Source organism: Typopeltis vanoorti, chromosome 6, assembly GCF_054136105.1.
Source record: "Typopeltis vanoorti isolate ZY-2024b chromosome 6, IOZ_Tvanoo_1.0, whole genome shotgun sequence".
NCBI classification, from domain to species: domain Eukaryota; kingdom Metazoa; phylum Arthropoda; class Arachnida; order Uropygi; family Thelyphonidae; genus Typopeltis; species Typopeltis vanoorti.
The window spans coordinates 70,414,386-70,432,534 of record NC_143554.1 but is presented as its reverse complement, the minus strand read 5'-3'; the positions used below and the strand labels follow the sequence as shown (position 1 = coordinate 70,432,534).

Genomic DNA, 18,149 nt, shown 5'->3' with positions numbered 1-18,149 from the left:
AACATATGTAAAGTTGTAAAAAGTGGTATGAATTAAAAATATGCCTTGACAACAAATTGTACAATTGATAAAAACAGCAATGGTATTTTGAATCTGAAAAAAGACAATGGCGAGCCATCATCAAAAGAATCATTGCAATTGTACAATTTTTAGCAGGACAGTGTTTAGCCTTCAGAGGTACAAATAATAAATTATATGAAGCAAATAATGGAAATTTTTTAAAGGCCGTAGAAATGTTGGCAAAATTTGACCCTATTATTTTACAGCATGTAAATAACATAACAGAATCTCAATATTCTAGATATCACATATCCCATTACTTAGGAAATTATATCTATAATAAATTTAGTTTAATTCTTTATAATTTAAACAGAAATTATATCTGTTTTAGCAAATATGGACAAGGGTATGATAATGGTTTGCAGAACAAAATTAGGAATATAAATCCCAGAGCCTTTTTTGTATCTTGTGCATCTCATTCTTTAAATCTTGTTGTAAACGATGCTGCCAAAAAAAACATTTGAAACTGTTAATTTTTTTTAACATTATCCAAGAATTGTATAAATTTTTCTCTGCATCCCCTTATAGATGGGATATACTAAAAAGCAATATTCCTAAATTGACACTAAAGCCTATAAGTGATACAAGATGGAAGAGCAGAATAAAAGTGGTGCGACCTCTCAGATTGCAATTAAGTGAAGTCTTAAAAAGTTTAAATGATATATTAGCTGTTAATTCCAGAGACTTGAAAACAAAACATACAGCTCAGTGTTTGTTCGTTCAGATTGCTTCTTTCAAGTTGATTTGCTCAATTATTATATGGAACAATATTCTGTTAAAAATTGACGTCGTAAGCAAAATGTTGCAGTCTCCTGAATCTAATACAAATGAATCTCTTAATGTTTTGGGCTCGTTAAATTTTTAAGGGCAGCTAGATGCAATGAAGCATTTAATACTTACATTAAAGATGCAGACGTTTTAGCTAAAGAAGTAAACGTAGTATCCGAATTTCCAGTTGTAAGGAACAGAACTAAAGTTCACCACTTAGATTATGAAAGTTCAGATGAACTTGATGAAGAAATAAAAAAATTCAAAAGAATTGTTCAGAATACAATTTTATCTAATAATTGTTGATACTGCATTAAATTCCATTAAGGAAAGATTTGAAATTCTGAATGAATGTAATAATGTATTTAAATTTCTTTGTGAATTCAGAGAAATGACCAAAGAAAAAATTAATAAAGATGGTGAATATATTAAAGATATTGATGGTTTTGAGCTGTTCAATGAGCTGATAACGTACAGAACTTGTGGCAGTGGCATTACAGAAACTGACCCATTAAAAAATTTGACATATATTGCAAAAAATAACTTGATGTCATCATTTCCAAATCAATTTATAGCTTTGAGAATTTTCCTCACATTACAAGTTAGTGTAGCATCAGGTGAAAGGAGCTTTTTGAAACTCAAACTTATAAAAACATATTTAAGAACATCAATGACCCAAGACAGGTTTATTGATTTAGGATTGCTAGCAATAGAAAAGGATTTGTCTGAAAAATTAGAATTATCAAATGTTATTGATGAATTGGCAAATAAAAAAGCAAGAAGAGCAATGTTCTGATGTAATGATTGCATCTATTTGGGAAGTTGTACATTTTGCATCTGTTTGATATAATTTATACATTCATTGTACTGTTTCTATTTTTATAAAATTAAAATAAATAATTTAATTTTAATTAAACTATTTATTTTAATTATAATGATATATAAAATATTTTATGACTTTTCCTTTGTACTAAACGTACTAATAGTAATATCGGAATATTGCTATTAGTACATTTTTTATGACATTCTGCGATCTGCATTGTTAGGGTAAGGCTACACTAGTTTTTTTTTTTTTTTTTCACACATGTACAGCAGTGAATAGAACATATGCACAAGAATGGCGATGTTCTGTACAAATTTTTTCCATCAAAGTGGCTATCACCATTCTTGCATATGTTCTATTCACTGCTGTACATGTTCAAAAAAAAAACACTAGTGTAGTATTACTCTCAAGGGGGGGGGGTGTCCAATTATCCCTAGCACGCAGGTGTCTAACAGTCTAAAACCAGCCCTGACCTTAACACTATGGATGAAAATTTCTCCTCCAAAATTCTAATGCTGGAAGCCAAGCTCGAACTGCTCAATGATCAGCACCGCAATGCAATGACCTCCCCAACAATGCTAACAAACTCCGCTGCCTAATCACATTAACAGTACATGACTCAATCAGGGCCAAAAACAAAAAATTCATCATGGTCATGCTGAAATTTCAAATGGAAACTGGTGAAACACTAAAAGATGACATCAGTAAGTTAGCATGAGAATGCAACTTTGATCCCAGAAATATCATCTGGTGCCATCATTTCTGATCCACAAATAAAAGGATGGAACAAGCTTCCCATGCCTTGTAAAAGTAACTTGCAACACATTGACAAGCACATCTAATCTAATAACAGTGATTAACAAATTCAAAGGGATTTGCCCTTGCTGTCGGGCATACGAGCTTGACCTGATCTAAGTTTCTCCCAGAGAGAACAAGATTGTCAACTTTGAAAACAACTTGCAATAAATATGCTGGAATGGAGACAACAGTTGGGTCATCGACTACAAACAAGGAAAGTTGGTGCAGAAATCAAGATGTGGAGACCAGTATGTAGTTTACTGCATAGGAAACCTGCATGACTGGTGCAGTCAAATATATGCCCCACGGAGCCTTACATATCCACTTCATGAACATTTCTGACCTAACTCCAACCTTAATAGTGTCCACTGACATCTCCCATCTCCCAAACCCCAACTAGAGACCCAAATCTTACCCCTTCCCCAGCACTATTCATCTCAACTTCCCAGACCACATACTCTTTGACTCCTTTCTATCCAAAGGTGGAATCTGTGCATATATCCACTCTGATATACCATGCCAGAGATCATCCAACCTAGAATCACCTGACTTTGACCTTCTTTGGTTGAAAATTTCCCTGTCCCGTTTAGTCAAAAGTGAAATTCATTTGCTGTCTCTATTGCTTCCCCAATGCCACCAACTATTCTAAGCTCTTTAACTTTCTCTCATTAAACATTGATCCTCTCTAGTCCCCCTTCCCTATTATAGAAAATTATATATTAAAAACTTGTCTATATCAGTGTCTAAACATGTCGGTTCACACGTCACACACGCAAAACAGATGAAACTCTGAAGACAAAAAAAACAACAGCAATGCATGTCAAACGACAATGTTCAGTTGGATTAGTTGACACAATAACCAATCACACAGCTACTGATTCTAGGTGCTATTGTCTCAGTGTACACTCGGCCTTCACCTTCTGGGTGGTTTAAAACCACTTGAATGCCAAGAATTTGACTCTTGCACCATCTGTATGTCTGTTCAAAGGGCTCATAGGTAAATATATTTGTGACAGCACTCCTGGGCTATTAACGCGAATGCTACACAGTGTTTATGCATCAAAAAGTGTCCTCTTCATGAAGCATTAGTGTATTGTGTTTAATTTTTAGGAATCATGCAAAGCCAGGAAACAATTAGGGAATCTTTAACGGGAATAAATGCAAAAATATGACATCGGTGATATTGCTATTCCATGAATGTGCACCGCACATCTAAGATCCCATGAATATTTGCCCTCTGTTCTACATACTTGTTATAATAGTGTTTAATTGCTCATGCGAGAAAATATTCTTATAAAACTCCCTTGATAATAGAATATTCTCACATTTATAGCTTTTTCATTCATTATTTGCCAATGTCAGTTTTTCTGGGAAAAAACTCATCAAATGAGCAACACAAATGTTCTGAGGTTTAGGAATCTAATATCAGAATATTTCTTGCATGGTTACCATTTTGGCATCCTGTTATTGGTTTTGCTAGTATTTATTCTTAACTTTTAGATGTTTTGTGCTTGTGGTGGCAGTTCGAAGCTGCTCGCTCTACATTTATCCAGTTTATTGATTTGTTATATATATTTTGCTCTATCTGTTAAAATAAATACAACAAATAGGGGAGAAAGGAAGTCGTTAAAATAATTTGTGTACCTTTGTAATTAAAAAGCATCGCATATTGTTTAGCTTAACCTTTCGGATTGTTCTTGATATGTACAGCCACTAGTGTAATATAAATTCTTTATTTTTTTTTAAAGCAACTTATAAACAAGAGCTCTGATATTACAAGAGGCACAGTTCAGAAGAGTGTTTGTGTACTCAGTCAGTTACCATTGTATGGGATTATTCAGGCAAAGCTAGAACTAATAACACATGCGTATTTTAGTGAACGAGACTTCAGTAAAGTAACACTTTTAGAAGAAACTTTCAAAAATCTTAATGCTTGCTTAACTAAGGATATGCTTGATGGTCAGCAAGCATTCTTAGGTAAGAAATTTTTGATTATTATATACTGTCAAAATTTTATATTGAAATATGAACTTTTCTAAAAGGTTTTAAATGTCCCTCCTTCCTTAAAGACTCATATCCTGTAAATAATAGGATTTCCTATGAACTTAATCTCAACAATAAGACAGTTTATGACATGTATTTATTAGCGAAAAAAAAAAAATTTATTTATTTATTCATTCATGTCAGGTTCTCCCCATTCCTCGACTGGCCCTTAGGAATGGTTGAGCCCTTCTAGTGGGAGATTAAGTATGTATTTTATGACTGTAAGTGTGTGTGTGTGTGTGTGTGTTCACGAGCCAGTTTGCCTGTTCTGAGGGATGAGAAAACCCAAGTTTCTGGGTGAACCCCCCCCCCCCTTCGTATATATATATATATATATATATATATATATTGTTGAAATTAGGATTTACTCGGGATGTATACATTTATAAAAATAAATTTAACTGACTAGAACCCGAGAAAGTATAACAAAAACCTTTAATACATCACAACTAGTTTCATCGGTGCTCTGACTTCTTCAGGTGAGAAATAAAAACATAAGATATAAAATAACACGGTAAAAAATGAACTTTACAGCTTAATAAAAAGCAGAATAATAACAGTCATATTTGAATAGGTGACCGCATGCTACCGTTGGCATGAGTAGAATGTGTGCGACAGCTAATTTTTGAGCGCCAGTACTGGATTACTGCACTATGGGAATCGGGTAAATTGTAGCTAAGATTATTGTTTAAATGTGAAGGGTCCAGAACTATTTCTTTTGATTCGATGATTCTTCTTTCGAATTCATCCTTGCAAATATATAAATTAGTAGTGCGTTCCCAATCAACTTGATGTGGCTGTTCTTCAAGGTTAGAGTTTGTCGAGAAAAGGACATGACTGGAAAGGGTGCTCTACTGTAGGAGATGTCATGTCTATGTTCCTCAAGACGAAGTGAAACAGATTTGTCTGTCTGGCCAAAATAAGGTCGACCACAGTTGCACAAAACTTTATAAACACCAGGAAAATGCAGATGGTTGTGTTTTGGTTTTGGTTGACTCAGAAAAGAACGAAGTTTTGGCAGCGTAGTATAGTCGGTCTTTATGTTGAATTTTTTCAGAATCTTAGCTAGTTTTGGAGTAAGTGCTGATAAAAGGTAACTGTATATGAGTGATAGGGTTGGAGTCATCTTCTTGTCGAGGATGTTGGCGTGGTCTCAAACGTTTAGTGATGTTACGAGACGAATATCCATTATTTAAGAAGGTGTTTTTCAGGAAGTTAAGCTCTGTTTGAAGGTCTTCTTCTGTGGAAATGAGACATCTTGCTCGATGGGCGAGGGTGGAGATGATGCCCAGTTTCTGAGGTGGGAAGTGATGAGAAGAACCATGTAAATATCTATCAGTGTGGGTAGTTTTTCGAAAAATTGAAAATTTAAGACACTCAGGAAATCTACTGATCTTTAGATCCAAGAAGGGGAGAACGCCGTTAATCTCTAGTTCAGATGTGAATTTAATGTTTTGATGTTGGTTATTTAAATGGTTTAGGAAATTTTGCAGTTCCTCTAAACTATGTCCCCAAATAAGGAAGACGTTATCAATGTAACATAACCACAGTTACGTTACATTGATGATGTCTTAAGGACAAGGACATCATCAATAAGGACAAGATTTCTAAAAAAAGTGTTCGCTCTTCTAACTCACTGCATCAATTCCGGCTATTTCTGCTACGAAGAGAAAATATACAAACAAACTAGCGATTTAGCTATGGGCAGCCCTTTATCTCCAGTCTTAGCTAACTTTTTTCTAGAAAATTTTGAAGAGAAAGCTATTTCCTCAGCTACTTTGAAACCTAAACTGTGGTTACGTTACATTGATGACGTCTTCCTTATTTGGGGACATAGTTTAAAGGAACTGCAAAATTTCCTAAACCATTTAAATAACCAACATCAAAACATTAAATTCACATCTGAACTAGAGATTAACGGCGTTCTCCCCTTCTTGGATCTAAAGATCAGTAGATTTCCTGAGTGTCTTAAATTTTCAATTTTTCGAAAAACCACCCACACTGATAGATATTTACATGGTTCTTCTCATCACTTCCCACCTCAGAAACTGGGCATCATCTCCACCCTCGCCCATCGAGCAAGATGTCTCATTTCCACAGAAGAAGACCTTCAAACAGAGCTTAACTTCCTGAAAAACACCTTCTTAAATAATGGATATTCGTCTCGTAACATCACTAAACGTTTGAGACCACGCCAACATCCTCGACAAGAAGATGACTCCAACCCTATCACTCATATACAGTTACCTTTTATCAGCACTCTTACCCCAAAATTAGCTACGATTCTGAAAAAATTCAACATAAAGACCGACTATACTACGCTGCCAAAACTTCGTTCTTTTCTGAGTCGACCAAAACCAAAACACAACCATCTGCATTTTCCTGGTGTTTATAAAGTTTTGTGCAACTGTGGTCGACCTTATTTTGGCCAGACAGACAAATCTGTTTCACTTCGTCTTGAGGAACATAAACGTGACATCTCCTACAGTAGAGCACGAGCGAGCGCCCTTTCCAGTCATGTCCTTTTCTTGGCAAACTCTAACCTTGAAGAACAGCCACATCAAGTTGATTGGGAACGCACTACTAATTTATATATTTGCAAGGATGAATTCGAAAGAAGAATCATCGAATCAAAAGAAATAGTTCTGGACCCTTCACATTTAAACAATAATCTTAGCTACAATTTACCCGATTCCCATAGCGCAGTAATCCAGTACTGGCGCTCAAAAATTAGCTGTCACACACATTCTACTCATGCCAACGGTAGCACGCGGTCACCTATTCAAATATAACTGTTATTATTCTGCTTTTTATTAAGCTGTAAATTTCATTTTTTACCGTGTTATTTTATATCTTATGTTTTTATTTCTCACCTGAAGAAGTTGGAGCACCGATGAAACTAGTTGTGATGTATTAAAGGTTTTTGTTATACTTTCTCGGGTTCTAGTCAGTTAAATTTATTTTTATAAATATATATATATATATATATATATGACTACTACTATTAACTCGGGGTTGGGATATGTTCATTTTTAATATTAACTGACTTAAAACCCGAGAATTATAACAAAATGAGATTTATTTGAAAACGCAACATGTTTCATATGAACAATAATCTCAGCTATAATTTGCCTGACTCTTTCAGCTCTACTATCAGATACTGGAGATCGCGTGGTTCCACACACGCACAAGTGTACAACAATAGAACTTTAACTCGGACTATAGCTCAAGTTCCTAATAACTGTAATTCACAGTCGAATATTATGACTTTATAATTGTATAGCTTTAGAGTGTCTCAATGTTATTTTCAGTGTCTTTTAATATCTTTCTATGTTCTTAACGCCTGATGAAGTCAATCTCGACGAAACATGTTGCGTTTTCAAATAAATCTCATTTTGTTATAATTCTCGGGTTTTAAGTCAGTTAATATTAAAAATGAATATATATATATAGCAGCTATACTAAAGTAGTATATGGCAAATGGGCTTTGAATACCTTGATGAAATACACTGAAGATTTCTTCCAGAAATTTTGAGTATGTTGCCACATGTTGGACAATTCCGACATTACTTATTTTCTTCTCACTCATCATAAAATTCTCTCTCTTTACACTACAAAAATCTGTTTGAAGACAATAGTACTCTGAGAAATAATAACTCTTGGAACATTAATGGCTTTCTTGTTCATATCCAAGATGGGCTTGACAAGCCCATTACAGCATCTGAAGTTGCCACAGCCTATAAAGAATGCCAGACAAGAAAATCCCAGGACTTGATGGTCTAGGGATAGAAAGTTGGTTAGAGCTTGCATTCAAATATGGGTTGACAGAGATTCAATACTTTGCAATAAACAGCATGGGTTTATTAAGCGAAGGTCATATTTTAGCAACTTGTTCACATTCTATAATAAAGTTACCACTGAGTTAGACAAGGGGGAATGGATACACTATGATACTTTTGGATTGCTTTTGACAGAATACGTAATGGAATACTGTTGCATAAATTGGAGAATGTGGGATTTGATTATAAACTATTGGCATGGATAAGAGGATGGCTGATTGACAGCTATCAAAAAGTAGTATATGAGGGTGTGAATCTGCAAGATTCAAGGTAACCAGTGGTGTGCCCCAAGGATCAGTCCTTGCTCCATTGTTATTCAATCTCTACATTAATAACATTGGGAAGGATTTGATATGTGACATGCAGCTATTTGCTGATGATGCAAAGATAGGTAAGATAATCAAGAATGCTGCTGATATGCAGTACTTGCGGAATGATTTAAATAGGCTAGTAATGTGGGCATGTGAAAATGGCTGTCATTTCAATGTTAATAAATGTAAAGTCATGCGCTTTGGTGTGATTAGATATCCAGTGTATTAGGTCGAGATTTGTGCTACATTGTTTTTCTGGAATACGAGTGTCCTTCAGTGGTTGTTTTTAAAGTTAGTCACTATATTGTGTATTTTGGTTATAGAGAAGACGGGGTCGGAATCGGATGCATAACGGTGGAAGAGAAAAGGAAGATAACATAAGTTTTCATTATTTAGTTTTATTTTATTTATTTTTAGTATACTTAAATGTTTTGTTTGTTTGTACTTTTACTTATATAGTTATACTCCCTTATACTTATTTAGCATTTAGTTGTAATAGTTCCTCGACACTATTTTGAATAATGGCGGCAGTTAAAATTGCAAATGGTATATCGCCAAATCCTCCCCCATTTAAGGACTCCATTTTGTGTAATATCGTATGGGATTTTGTAGCATGCAGGACTTGCGGAATGTATGCGTCCCGACGGTTGAATATGTGGCAGGTGAGAGAAGGGGAAATACATATATGTGCAAAATTCAGGCAATAGGATGAACTTGGTGAGTTAGAAATGACTATAGCTGACCTCGTTGAGTCAGAGGCGGGAGATTCTCCACCTAGAGAGATGAGTGGTATCATAGAGGGCGAGAATGGCGAGAGAAATAGTGGGGAGTATGGAAAGGTTGAAGGATTGTAAAGTTTTCGGAGATGGTCTCAATTGGGAGGACGAATGACAAATAAGAGTGGCTGACTTGCAGGGAGAGATAGATGAGCTGAAAGAGCAGGTGGAATGTCTAGGGGAATGAGATGAAGTGTGAAAGATGAGATTAGGTGAATGGAAGAGACGAATGCAAGGCGAATCAGAGTAGGAGTGAGAGAGGGTTATGGGAATGGTAGAAGAGGAGAGAATAGGATAAGTGGAAGAGAGGGAATGAGAGAGTTATGGGAATGATAGAAGAGGAGAGAATAGGATAAGTGGAAGAGAGGGAATGAGAGAGTTATGGGAATGATAGAAGAGGAGAGAATGGAAACAGTAGTAGAGAGGGAATGAGAAGAATGCGAGGGAGCACTGGAACCAGGGATAGGGTGATGTCAGGAAGGCAGGAAAGTAGAAGAACACAGAAAGTGTTAGAGGGAGAGAGTGAGTGAGTGAGGGATGCATATGTGAGCAGTTGAGGAACAACTGCTCACATGCATCCTCTGTGGTAAGAGGTGTAATGTATGGGCACTCAATGATCCATGCTGTTCAAGATAGGATGCGTGAGGAGTGTTTGCCTAGAGGAATGATAGAAAAAGTGGTTATGGCAGTTAAGAGGGGTAGAAGGGTGGATGAGATGATTGTGATGGTAGGAACAAATGACTTGAGAGGTAATGTAAATTGGGCCGCAAGAGATATGAGATTCTTGCTTGAGGTTGTATGAAAGAAGATGCAGAGAGGAAAGATAGTGTGTGTGCTGCCTAGGTATGATAGTGACGAGCTGATCAGAAGAGCAGTAATATTGAATAACATAATAGCTAGAATGTGTCAGAAGAGAGGATTGGAATATGTGGATGCTTGGAGAGCATTTGAGAACAGAAAGGAATTGTATGCGAGAGACTGCTTGCATTTGAATGAGGAAGAACATAGGCATCTGAAGAAATTGCTGTTCTGAACGAGTTGGTGTGTCAATGTAGGAAAACTACAATGCCCAGGGTGGATGGTAACAGGGGTGGCCTCTTGTGGGAATGGGTACTTGGGAGAAGGGGGGAACAATATCAGGTAACGCTGAGCCCATTGTAGTCTAGAGGGGATATGCTGGGTATAGAAACAGTGGCATTTTTATGGTTTATACTAATGCGAGGAGTATCTGGAATAAAGGAGAGGAATTGGTGGTGCTGATACTTAGGTGGTTGAGTACTGCTTATGATAAGTGACGATTTATGTCCTCTAAGAGTGGAGTTTTTGGAAGGCAGTGACACTAATGATTTTGAAAGCATATGGTGTGAGATAGAGGTGGGTAAGACAGGATGTTTAGTGGGGGGGGGGGGGGGGGAGTGTTGCTACAAACCAAGGAGCACAGAGGGTGTGGACCAGGAGATGTTTAGACAGTTGAGCTTGGCAAGTGCAAGAAGAATGATTGTTAATGTAGATTTTAACTACAGCAGTATAAATTGGGGAGAGGAAGATGAATGTAGAAATAAGGGAATGGAATTTCTAGAATTCTTGAGGGAAAAATATCTTAGGCAACATGTAATAGAGGGAACAAGGGGTTCAAGAGTTTTGGATTTGGTTATAGCATCAGAAGAATTGATAATAACTGAGATGACATCTCTCCCACCAGTTGGAGAGAGTGACCATGTGGTTTTGATTTGGAAGATGAATAGACATGCAGGAGTATCATAGAGATTTGATTATATGTGGAATTATAAGGCAGGTGATTATAATAGTCTTAGACGTCAACTTGGGGAAGTTTCATGGAGGGAGGAATTGGAAGGCAGGGATATCATTAGTGCATGGGAAATTGTGAAGGAATATTCGTTAGCAGCAATAGTAAGCTGCATTCCACAAGTGAAGAAGAGGGCACAATTTGGAGTAAAGTGGATGACCTGGCAATATTAAATAGGAACTGTATGCGAAAAAGAGGCTATGAAAGAGATATAAGGAGACAGGTGAAGAGCAGATGAAGAATATAAGACACAGACCAGGAGAGCAACTAGTATGGTAAGGAAGGCGAAACTGGAATATGAGAAGAGATTGGCCCAAAGATCCAAAGAAAATCCTAGGGAATTTTTTAGCTATGTGGCGAGTAGGAGGAGAAATGATTGTGGAAGAATGACATTGTGGGATAAAAAAGGTAATAGAGTGACTGATGCAGTGTATATAGTGGAATTGTTCAATGAACAGTTTATTGAGTATTTCATCCTAGAGGAGGAAATTTTTATACTAGAGGGATAGGATAGGTTCGAGGTTTAGAGGTGAGTGTGTTCCAAATAATGAGTAATCTAGATGTCATTAAAGCTGTGGGACTGGATAGTATTTCACCACGAGTTTTGAGAGATTGTGCTGAAAAACTGACAGTGCTCTTGACCTGGCTTTTCAAAGCAGACTGGAAATGTCTAATTATAGGCCAGTTTGTGTGTCATCAGTAGTCGTTAAGATCTTGAAGAAATTAGTGAGGACCATATACAGCATTGGGCAGATGAGGGTAATGTTATCTGTGAGAGTCAACATGGATTTGTGTTGGGGTTTTAGTAGACAGGAAGTTGAAGTGAAACGGTCATATAGCAAAAATTGTAAATACAACTCAGAACATAATGGCAATGCTGAAAAAAACTTTGACACATACAGATAAGGAAGTCATTTTGCCTTTTTACAAGGCCTTGATAAGACCTCACTTGGACTATTGCTTACAGGTTTCTTGGTTTCCATAGTGATTCTGATACACTGGAGAGTGCAGAGGAGAATGTCAAAAATGATATCAGGATTATGGAATACAGATTCTGAAGACAAATTGATACTGTCTGCAGCCTAATTTCTAGGCTGCAGACAGTATCAAACAGAAGAAAAGGGGGGGATGATATGATTGAGACTGGGAAACTTTAGAAAGGGTTATACAGAATTTCATTAGATGGAATTTTTCATTTTATGGAGGGCAGGGGAAGGACATGAGGTCATCCATGGAAGTTGGGAATGAATGCTGTCAAAAATAGTATGAGAGCTAGATTTTTTCTCATAGCCTTACTGGATGAGTTCCTGACTCCCTGTAGGTCTCTTAATAGTAATAATAATAAATGGCTGTAATGTCAAGGATATCCTTGATCTCGAATACACAGCCATTAAGTATCAACCAAGAATCCAAAATAAATCAATATCCTCATGTCACAGCACAGATTAGGATATTGATTTATTTTACAAAGATCTCACAGAGACAATGAAACAATACCAAAATAAGATATACTGATTATTGAAGGATACTGGAATGCCAAAATCGGAATAGAAATGATGGTTGGGAAAGCATCATGGGAAAATATGGTTTTGAAGATAGAAACGAATGAGGTGAAAAATGTTAGAATTTGCTGTGGACAACGAGATGATCATGTGGAACACCGATTCCAACAATAGGAGTGTAGAAAATGGACGTGGCAATCAAATTATGGGAAAACCAAGAACATGATCGATATGATTAAAAGAAGATGGATAACATCAGTACAGCAGTGTCGAACTTCACTTATTCTGCAAGAATAAGTGAAGCAGAAATAAGAAGAAGATACAGAATAGTATTAGAGGTGAAACTAAAAAGTGTGGAAAAAGAAAAAAATTTGAATTTAAGAGTGAAAGAAGTAATGAAGGCAATAGAAGTGCAGTTGAAGAAACAATTCCAGAAGAAGAAAAGATCAAAAAGAAGTGGATTAGACAGGAAACACTGAAGTTAGTACAGGAGAAGAGAATGTTGAGGATAAGAAGGGATATGTCAGAACAAATAGAGGAGCAATATAGAAGAAAGTGTGATGAGCAGGCCCAGCTCTATGCAGGGGCAGAATGGGCAAATGCCGCAGGCAGAAAAGCAAAAGGGCAGAAAACTTACAAAGAGTTTGTTACAATTATACTGGGGGCAGAAAAAATAAAAAAAAATAATAATTAAATTGGATATATCATATATTTAAAAAATATTAAATTTATATATACATATTTATAAAAATAATCATTGTATTCTAATTATATAAGCTCCAAATAATTATTTTTATTTTGATAATCCCTGGGACAGAAACATTTAGATCCACTTTCATTGAGAAATGAAAAAATTCTCTTATAAATAGAATATTTTTATTTAAGAAACAAAATTAATTGGAAATTTTTATTTAGTAATTTGATATATTAATAAATAATATAAATATGAAACTTTTTGAAAAAATTAAGAATAATTTTTTTAAAACTATATTATAGTCGTATAACATGTTATTATCTATAATTATAAATCATTCACATATCCACAAAATTTTCTTACATGCTAGTTCGCTATCCCTGTATTAGTGTGTATAATATTATTAGCTTGCTGAATGAATTTTGTTACCTCATATTTATGAAGGTAAGTTTGTAGTTAAATATGTGATTTATCTTAGTAATGATATTTTAAATAAATTATTAATTTCATTTTCTTTGTAGCTATAGCCGTGGATTTTAAATTTTTTTTTTTTTTTAACTTTACGAACTCCTCCATATATTTGAAATGTTGCCCATTGACTACTATACGCAGTTTTACGCTAATATTAAACAAGAAAATTTTTATAAAACAAGGTAATTTTTAATTTTACTTTGCTAATTTATTTGTTTTCTTAATGCAGTAAAATCAGATAAAAGATGATTGTATAAAGGGGTGAGACTTGGCAAATGACAATTCGATTAAAAAAATTTTTTTACGTTGTTTTGGGCCTGTCTTTTATGAAAAAAAAATAAAGTGTTTTATGATTTCAGAAACAGACAAAAATAGCAGACCAGAAAAACAAAATGAAAACCCTTTCTGGTCATCAATACAGAAAAATACGAGCAGAACGAGAAGTTATTCGAGCTCAGCAAGAAAATCAATTGCGGAAATTTTTGAAATTATGAGAAACAAGAGTCAGTGAAAGTGACGTTCCTGTGGAGTCCCCCATTGACAATGAGTCTGAAAATTCGAATTTGTGTTTAGATTATAATCAGGCTCTTGAGAAACATCCAATAGCTTCGATTTCAAATACAAATACCTGAACACTAAATTACGAGCTTTTTGATGATCCAGCTTTATGACCAAACTTGTCCAATTCAATAATTGATATTAGTAAAATGAGGTCCTCCTGCTGAATCAAAAGAGACTTTTTTGCCATGCAATGAACATAATAGAAGTTTTCATGTATCGCATTATAATAGGATTTTGAGTAACGGTGAAACCATTAAAAGATCTTGGTTAATTTACTCAAGTTCAAAAAATGTAGTATTTTGTTTCTGCTGCGAATTATTGTATTTTCTAATATTCGAACCATGAACTTAATTTCGGAAGGAAATAACGATTGGAAACATATGGCCCAAGTTCTTCAACACCATGAAAAATCTCAAGAACATTTTAATAATTTTGAAAAATGGATTGATTTGGAAAAGCGTTTAAAAAATGAAACTACAATTGATCAACATCAGGTAAAATTACTCAAAAAAGAACAAGAACACTGGATGCATGTTTTAAAATGCATAATATCAGTTATTAAATTTCTTGCAAAAGAAAACATAGCATTTAGAGGAAGTTCAGATACTCTCTATACAAATAATAATGGAAAATTTTTGAAACTGATTGAATTATTCACTGAATTTGACAGTGTATTACAAAAGCATGTAGAATGCATAAAAAACAATGAAATTCACATTCATTATTTAGAGAAATGTATACAAAACGAAATCATTAATATATTGAGTAATGAAATTTTAAAAAAAAATGTATCTAAAATAATGAATGCATTTTTCAATAATTGTTGATTGTACCACTGATATTTCATGGCAGGAGCAAATGTCCTTAATTGTAAGATATGTTTCTATAAAAAAATGAAGAAACCCAAGATATAGAAATAGAGGAAAGATTTCTAGATTTTATTAAAATTAATAATACAATAGGAAGTGGTATGGCTGAAGTAATTTTAAAATTATTAGAAGAAAAAAACTTAAATATTCAAAATATCTGTGGTCAGGGATATAACAACGAGTCAAATATGAAGGGGAAGAATGCAGGGGTACAAGCACTTTTAAGGAACAAAAATCCTAGAGCATTTTTTGTTCCGTGTTGTGCGCATTCCTTGAACTTGGTGGTATTGAGCGATGCAGCAATCTGCAATGTAGATAGGGTTTTATTTTTTGACATTATTCAGTCAATCTATAATTTCTTTTCTTCATCGAGTCATTGATGGGAAGTTCTAAACCACATCCAAAATTTTACTTTAAAACCTTTATGCATGACGATGGGAAAGTCGCGTTGAAGCTGTAAAAGCAATACAAAATCAAGTAAAAGAAATACACGTAGCTTTAATTTTCATCACAGATGATGACAGCTTAATTAGGCAACAAGGCATTAAAACAAAATTGGAAGCTAGTTTGTTAGCAAAAAAAATTAATTCTTTCAAGTTTATATTTAGCACATTTGTTTGGTATGACATTCTAAGTGAAGTCAATACATCTAGCAAACAATTGCAAAATATTTCTTGCAATATTATGGAGGCCTTGAAATCATTAGATGCCACAAAAAATTCTTGACGTCATATACAGAAGCGAAAATAATTTTTTGAAAGTTACGCACCAAGCCCATAACTTTGCTCTAAATATTGGGTTAAATGATGATTTCCCAACTAACGACAGCACACGAACTCGACATGTAAAAACTGAGTTTAATTATGTATGTCATGATGAATCAATTACTAATTTTGAGCGACATTTTCAAATTAATTTTTTTAATATAATTCTTGATTCAGCAATAACATCAATTACTTGAGAGTGAACAGGTAAATAAATATGAATCGATTTTGGGATTTCTCTTTAACATTGGTAACTTCAAATTTGATAATGATACAGTAAAACAAGCTTGTTTCGACTTAGAAATTGTTCTGTCTGATGGTGATCAAAAAGATATTTCAGCAATAGATTTATTAGATGAATTAAAAATATTGTCTCAGAGGATATCAAATAATTATTCTCCCAAAGAAATATTAAATTATATTTGTGCAAATAACTGCATAAGTCTTTTTCTTTTAATTCTTTTCCCAACTACAGTTGCAAGTGCAGAGTGCAGTTTTTCTAAATTAAGACTTATTAAAAATTATTTGAGGTCCACAATGTCCCAAGAGAGATTAGATGGCTAAGCCACTTTATTTAAAGTGACCTAGCCGAGACATTAGATCTAGAAGAAGTAGTAAAGTCTTTTGCCGAAATTAAGGCTAGAAAGGGTTCTTTTTTTTAAATAATTAAAATTCTTAATTCTTAATATAGATTTTTTCGTATTTGTTTTGTCATATTTAATGTGATTTATGTAATATTTATAAATTGTGTTAAAATTATGTACTCATTATATAATAAACACAAAAAATATTTTATTTATTTATTATTATTATTTATTATTCTCTCTCTCTCTCTATATATATATATATCATTTTTATATATACATATACAATTTCGACCGAAGGGCAGAAAAAAAATCTTGCCCACACTCAAAAATTTGCTCGGGTTGGCCCTGGTAATGAGGTGAAAAAAGTAGTCAGAATGGATAAGATGAAATGGTTAGAAGCTCAATGCAGTAATTTAGAACAGCACTATGGAGTGTACAAAACTAGGGAAGTGTACAAAATGATTAGAACCATTAATAGAAGGTGGCAACCGAAACAGATCACAGTTAAAGATGAAAAAGGGAAAGTATTGATGAATAAAGATAAAATTGTACAGCGGTGGACAAGATACTGTAGTGAGCTATATGAAGAAAAACTAGAATTAGAAGAAGATGGGAAACTGATATCATGTAGAACATAAATTGTATATCTCCTAAGAACAGAATGGATATTTTCTGATAACTAAAAAGAACAGTCAAGCCATTGTTATTTTTAGCTTGTGTGCTGTTCCATATTTTACACATGCTTGCCTTGTGTCGTAAGACTTTGATCAGGTTGTGGAAGGGAGGAGGACCAGATTATTTAATGCAGATTCAAGATCAGATTGTGTCACAACATAGAAGTTTTTAGTAGTGTGTAGAACACATTTTCTAAGTATAAATTAAAGATGCCAAGAAATTATATTCTTGGTTTCATTCTTTATCCAAGTGTAAGCAAACAAGTTTGCGCATGAAGTACTTCCTTTATTCAGGACAGGGCAACTCGTATATAGAGTCTAATGACTTCACATCATTTGCCTTAGTATTCCATAATGCAATGCACATATCCTTACAGACATGTATAATGCTATGCATTATGGGAAGTGCCACTACTCAGACCAGTTTCGACCTTTATTGAGGTCTCATCAGTGGAGCTAGACCCATAAGTGATACCAAGGTTGAAGTGGTTTATAATATAACCAAGTGTAAAAACTTTCAGCATCTATCTCTTATCCAGAGTATTTTAATAATAAGGTGTGACACCTTTTGGCTACTTGTATAAGCAAACAAGTTTGCTGGAGGTTTTATGAAGTTTTTCACTTTGTTAGACTATAATAAATTTAGTTTAATCCTTTATCCAAGTGTAAGCAAACAAAGTTTGTGCCCGAAATATCTTCTTCAGGACTTAGGCAACTCGTGGTAAAGGTGGACCAAGCTCTCATCATTCAATGAAGAAGTCATATTTTCTTATATGAGTTGCCAAAAGGTATCTCACCTTAT

The 18,149-nt window shown here is 34.5% G+C and overlaps 1 protein-coding gene across 2 annotated transcripts in view; it reads left to right on the top strand.

Annotated features, from left to right (window-relative positions):
• LOC150105523 (late secretory pathway protein AVL9 homolog) overlaps positions 1–18,149 on the top strand; it is a 415,642-nt gene that overhangs the window by 135,676 nt on the left and 261,817 nt on the right. For both annotated transcript variants that reach the window (XM_090394870.1, XM_090394871.1), the window contains exon 6: positions 4,198–4,426. In XM_090394870.1, the coding sequence (XP_090250996.1) occupies positions 4,198–4,426 (229 nt within the window). The remainder of the gene's footprint in view (positions 1–4,197; positions 4,427–18,149) is intronic.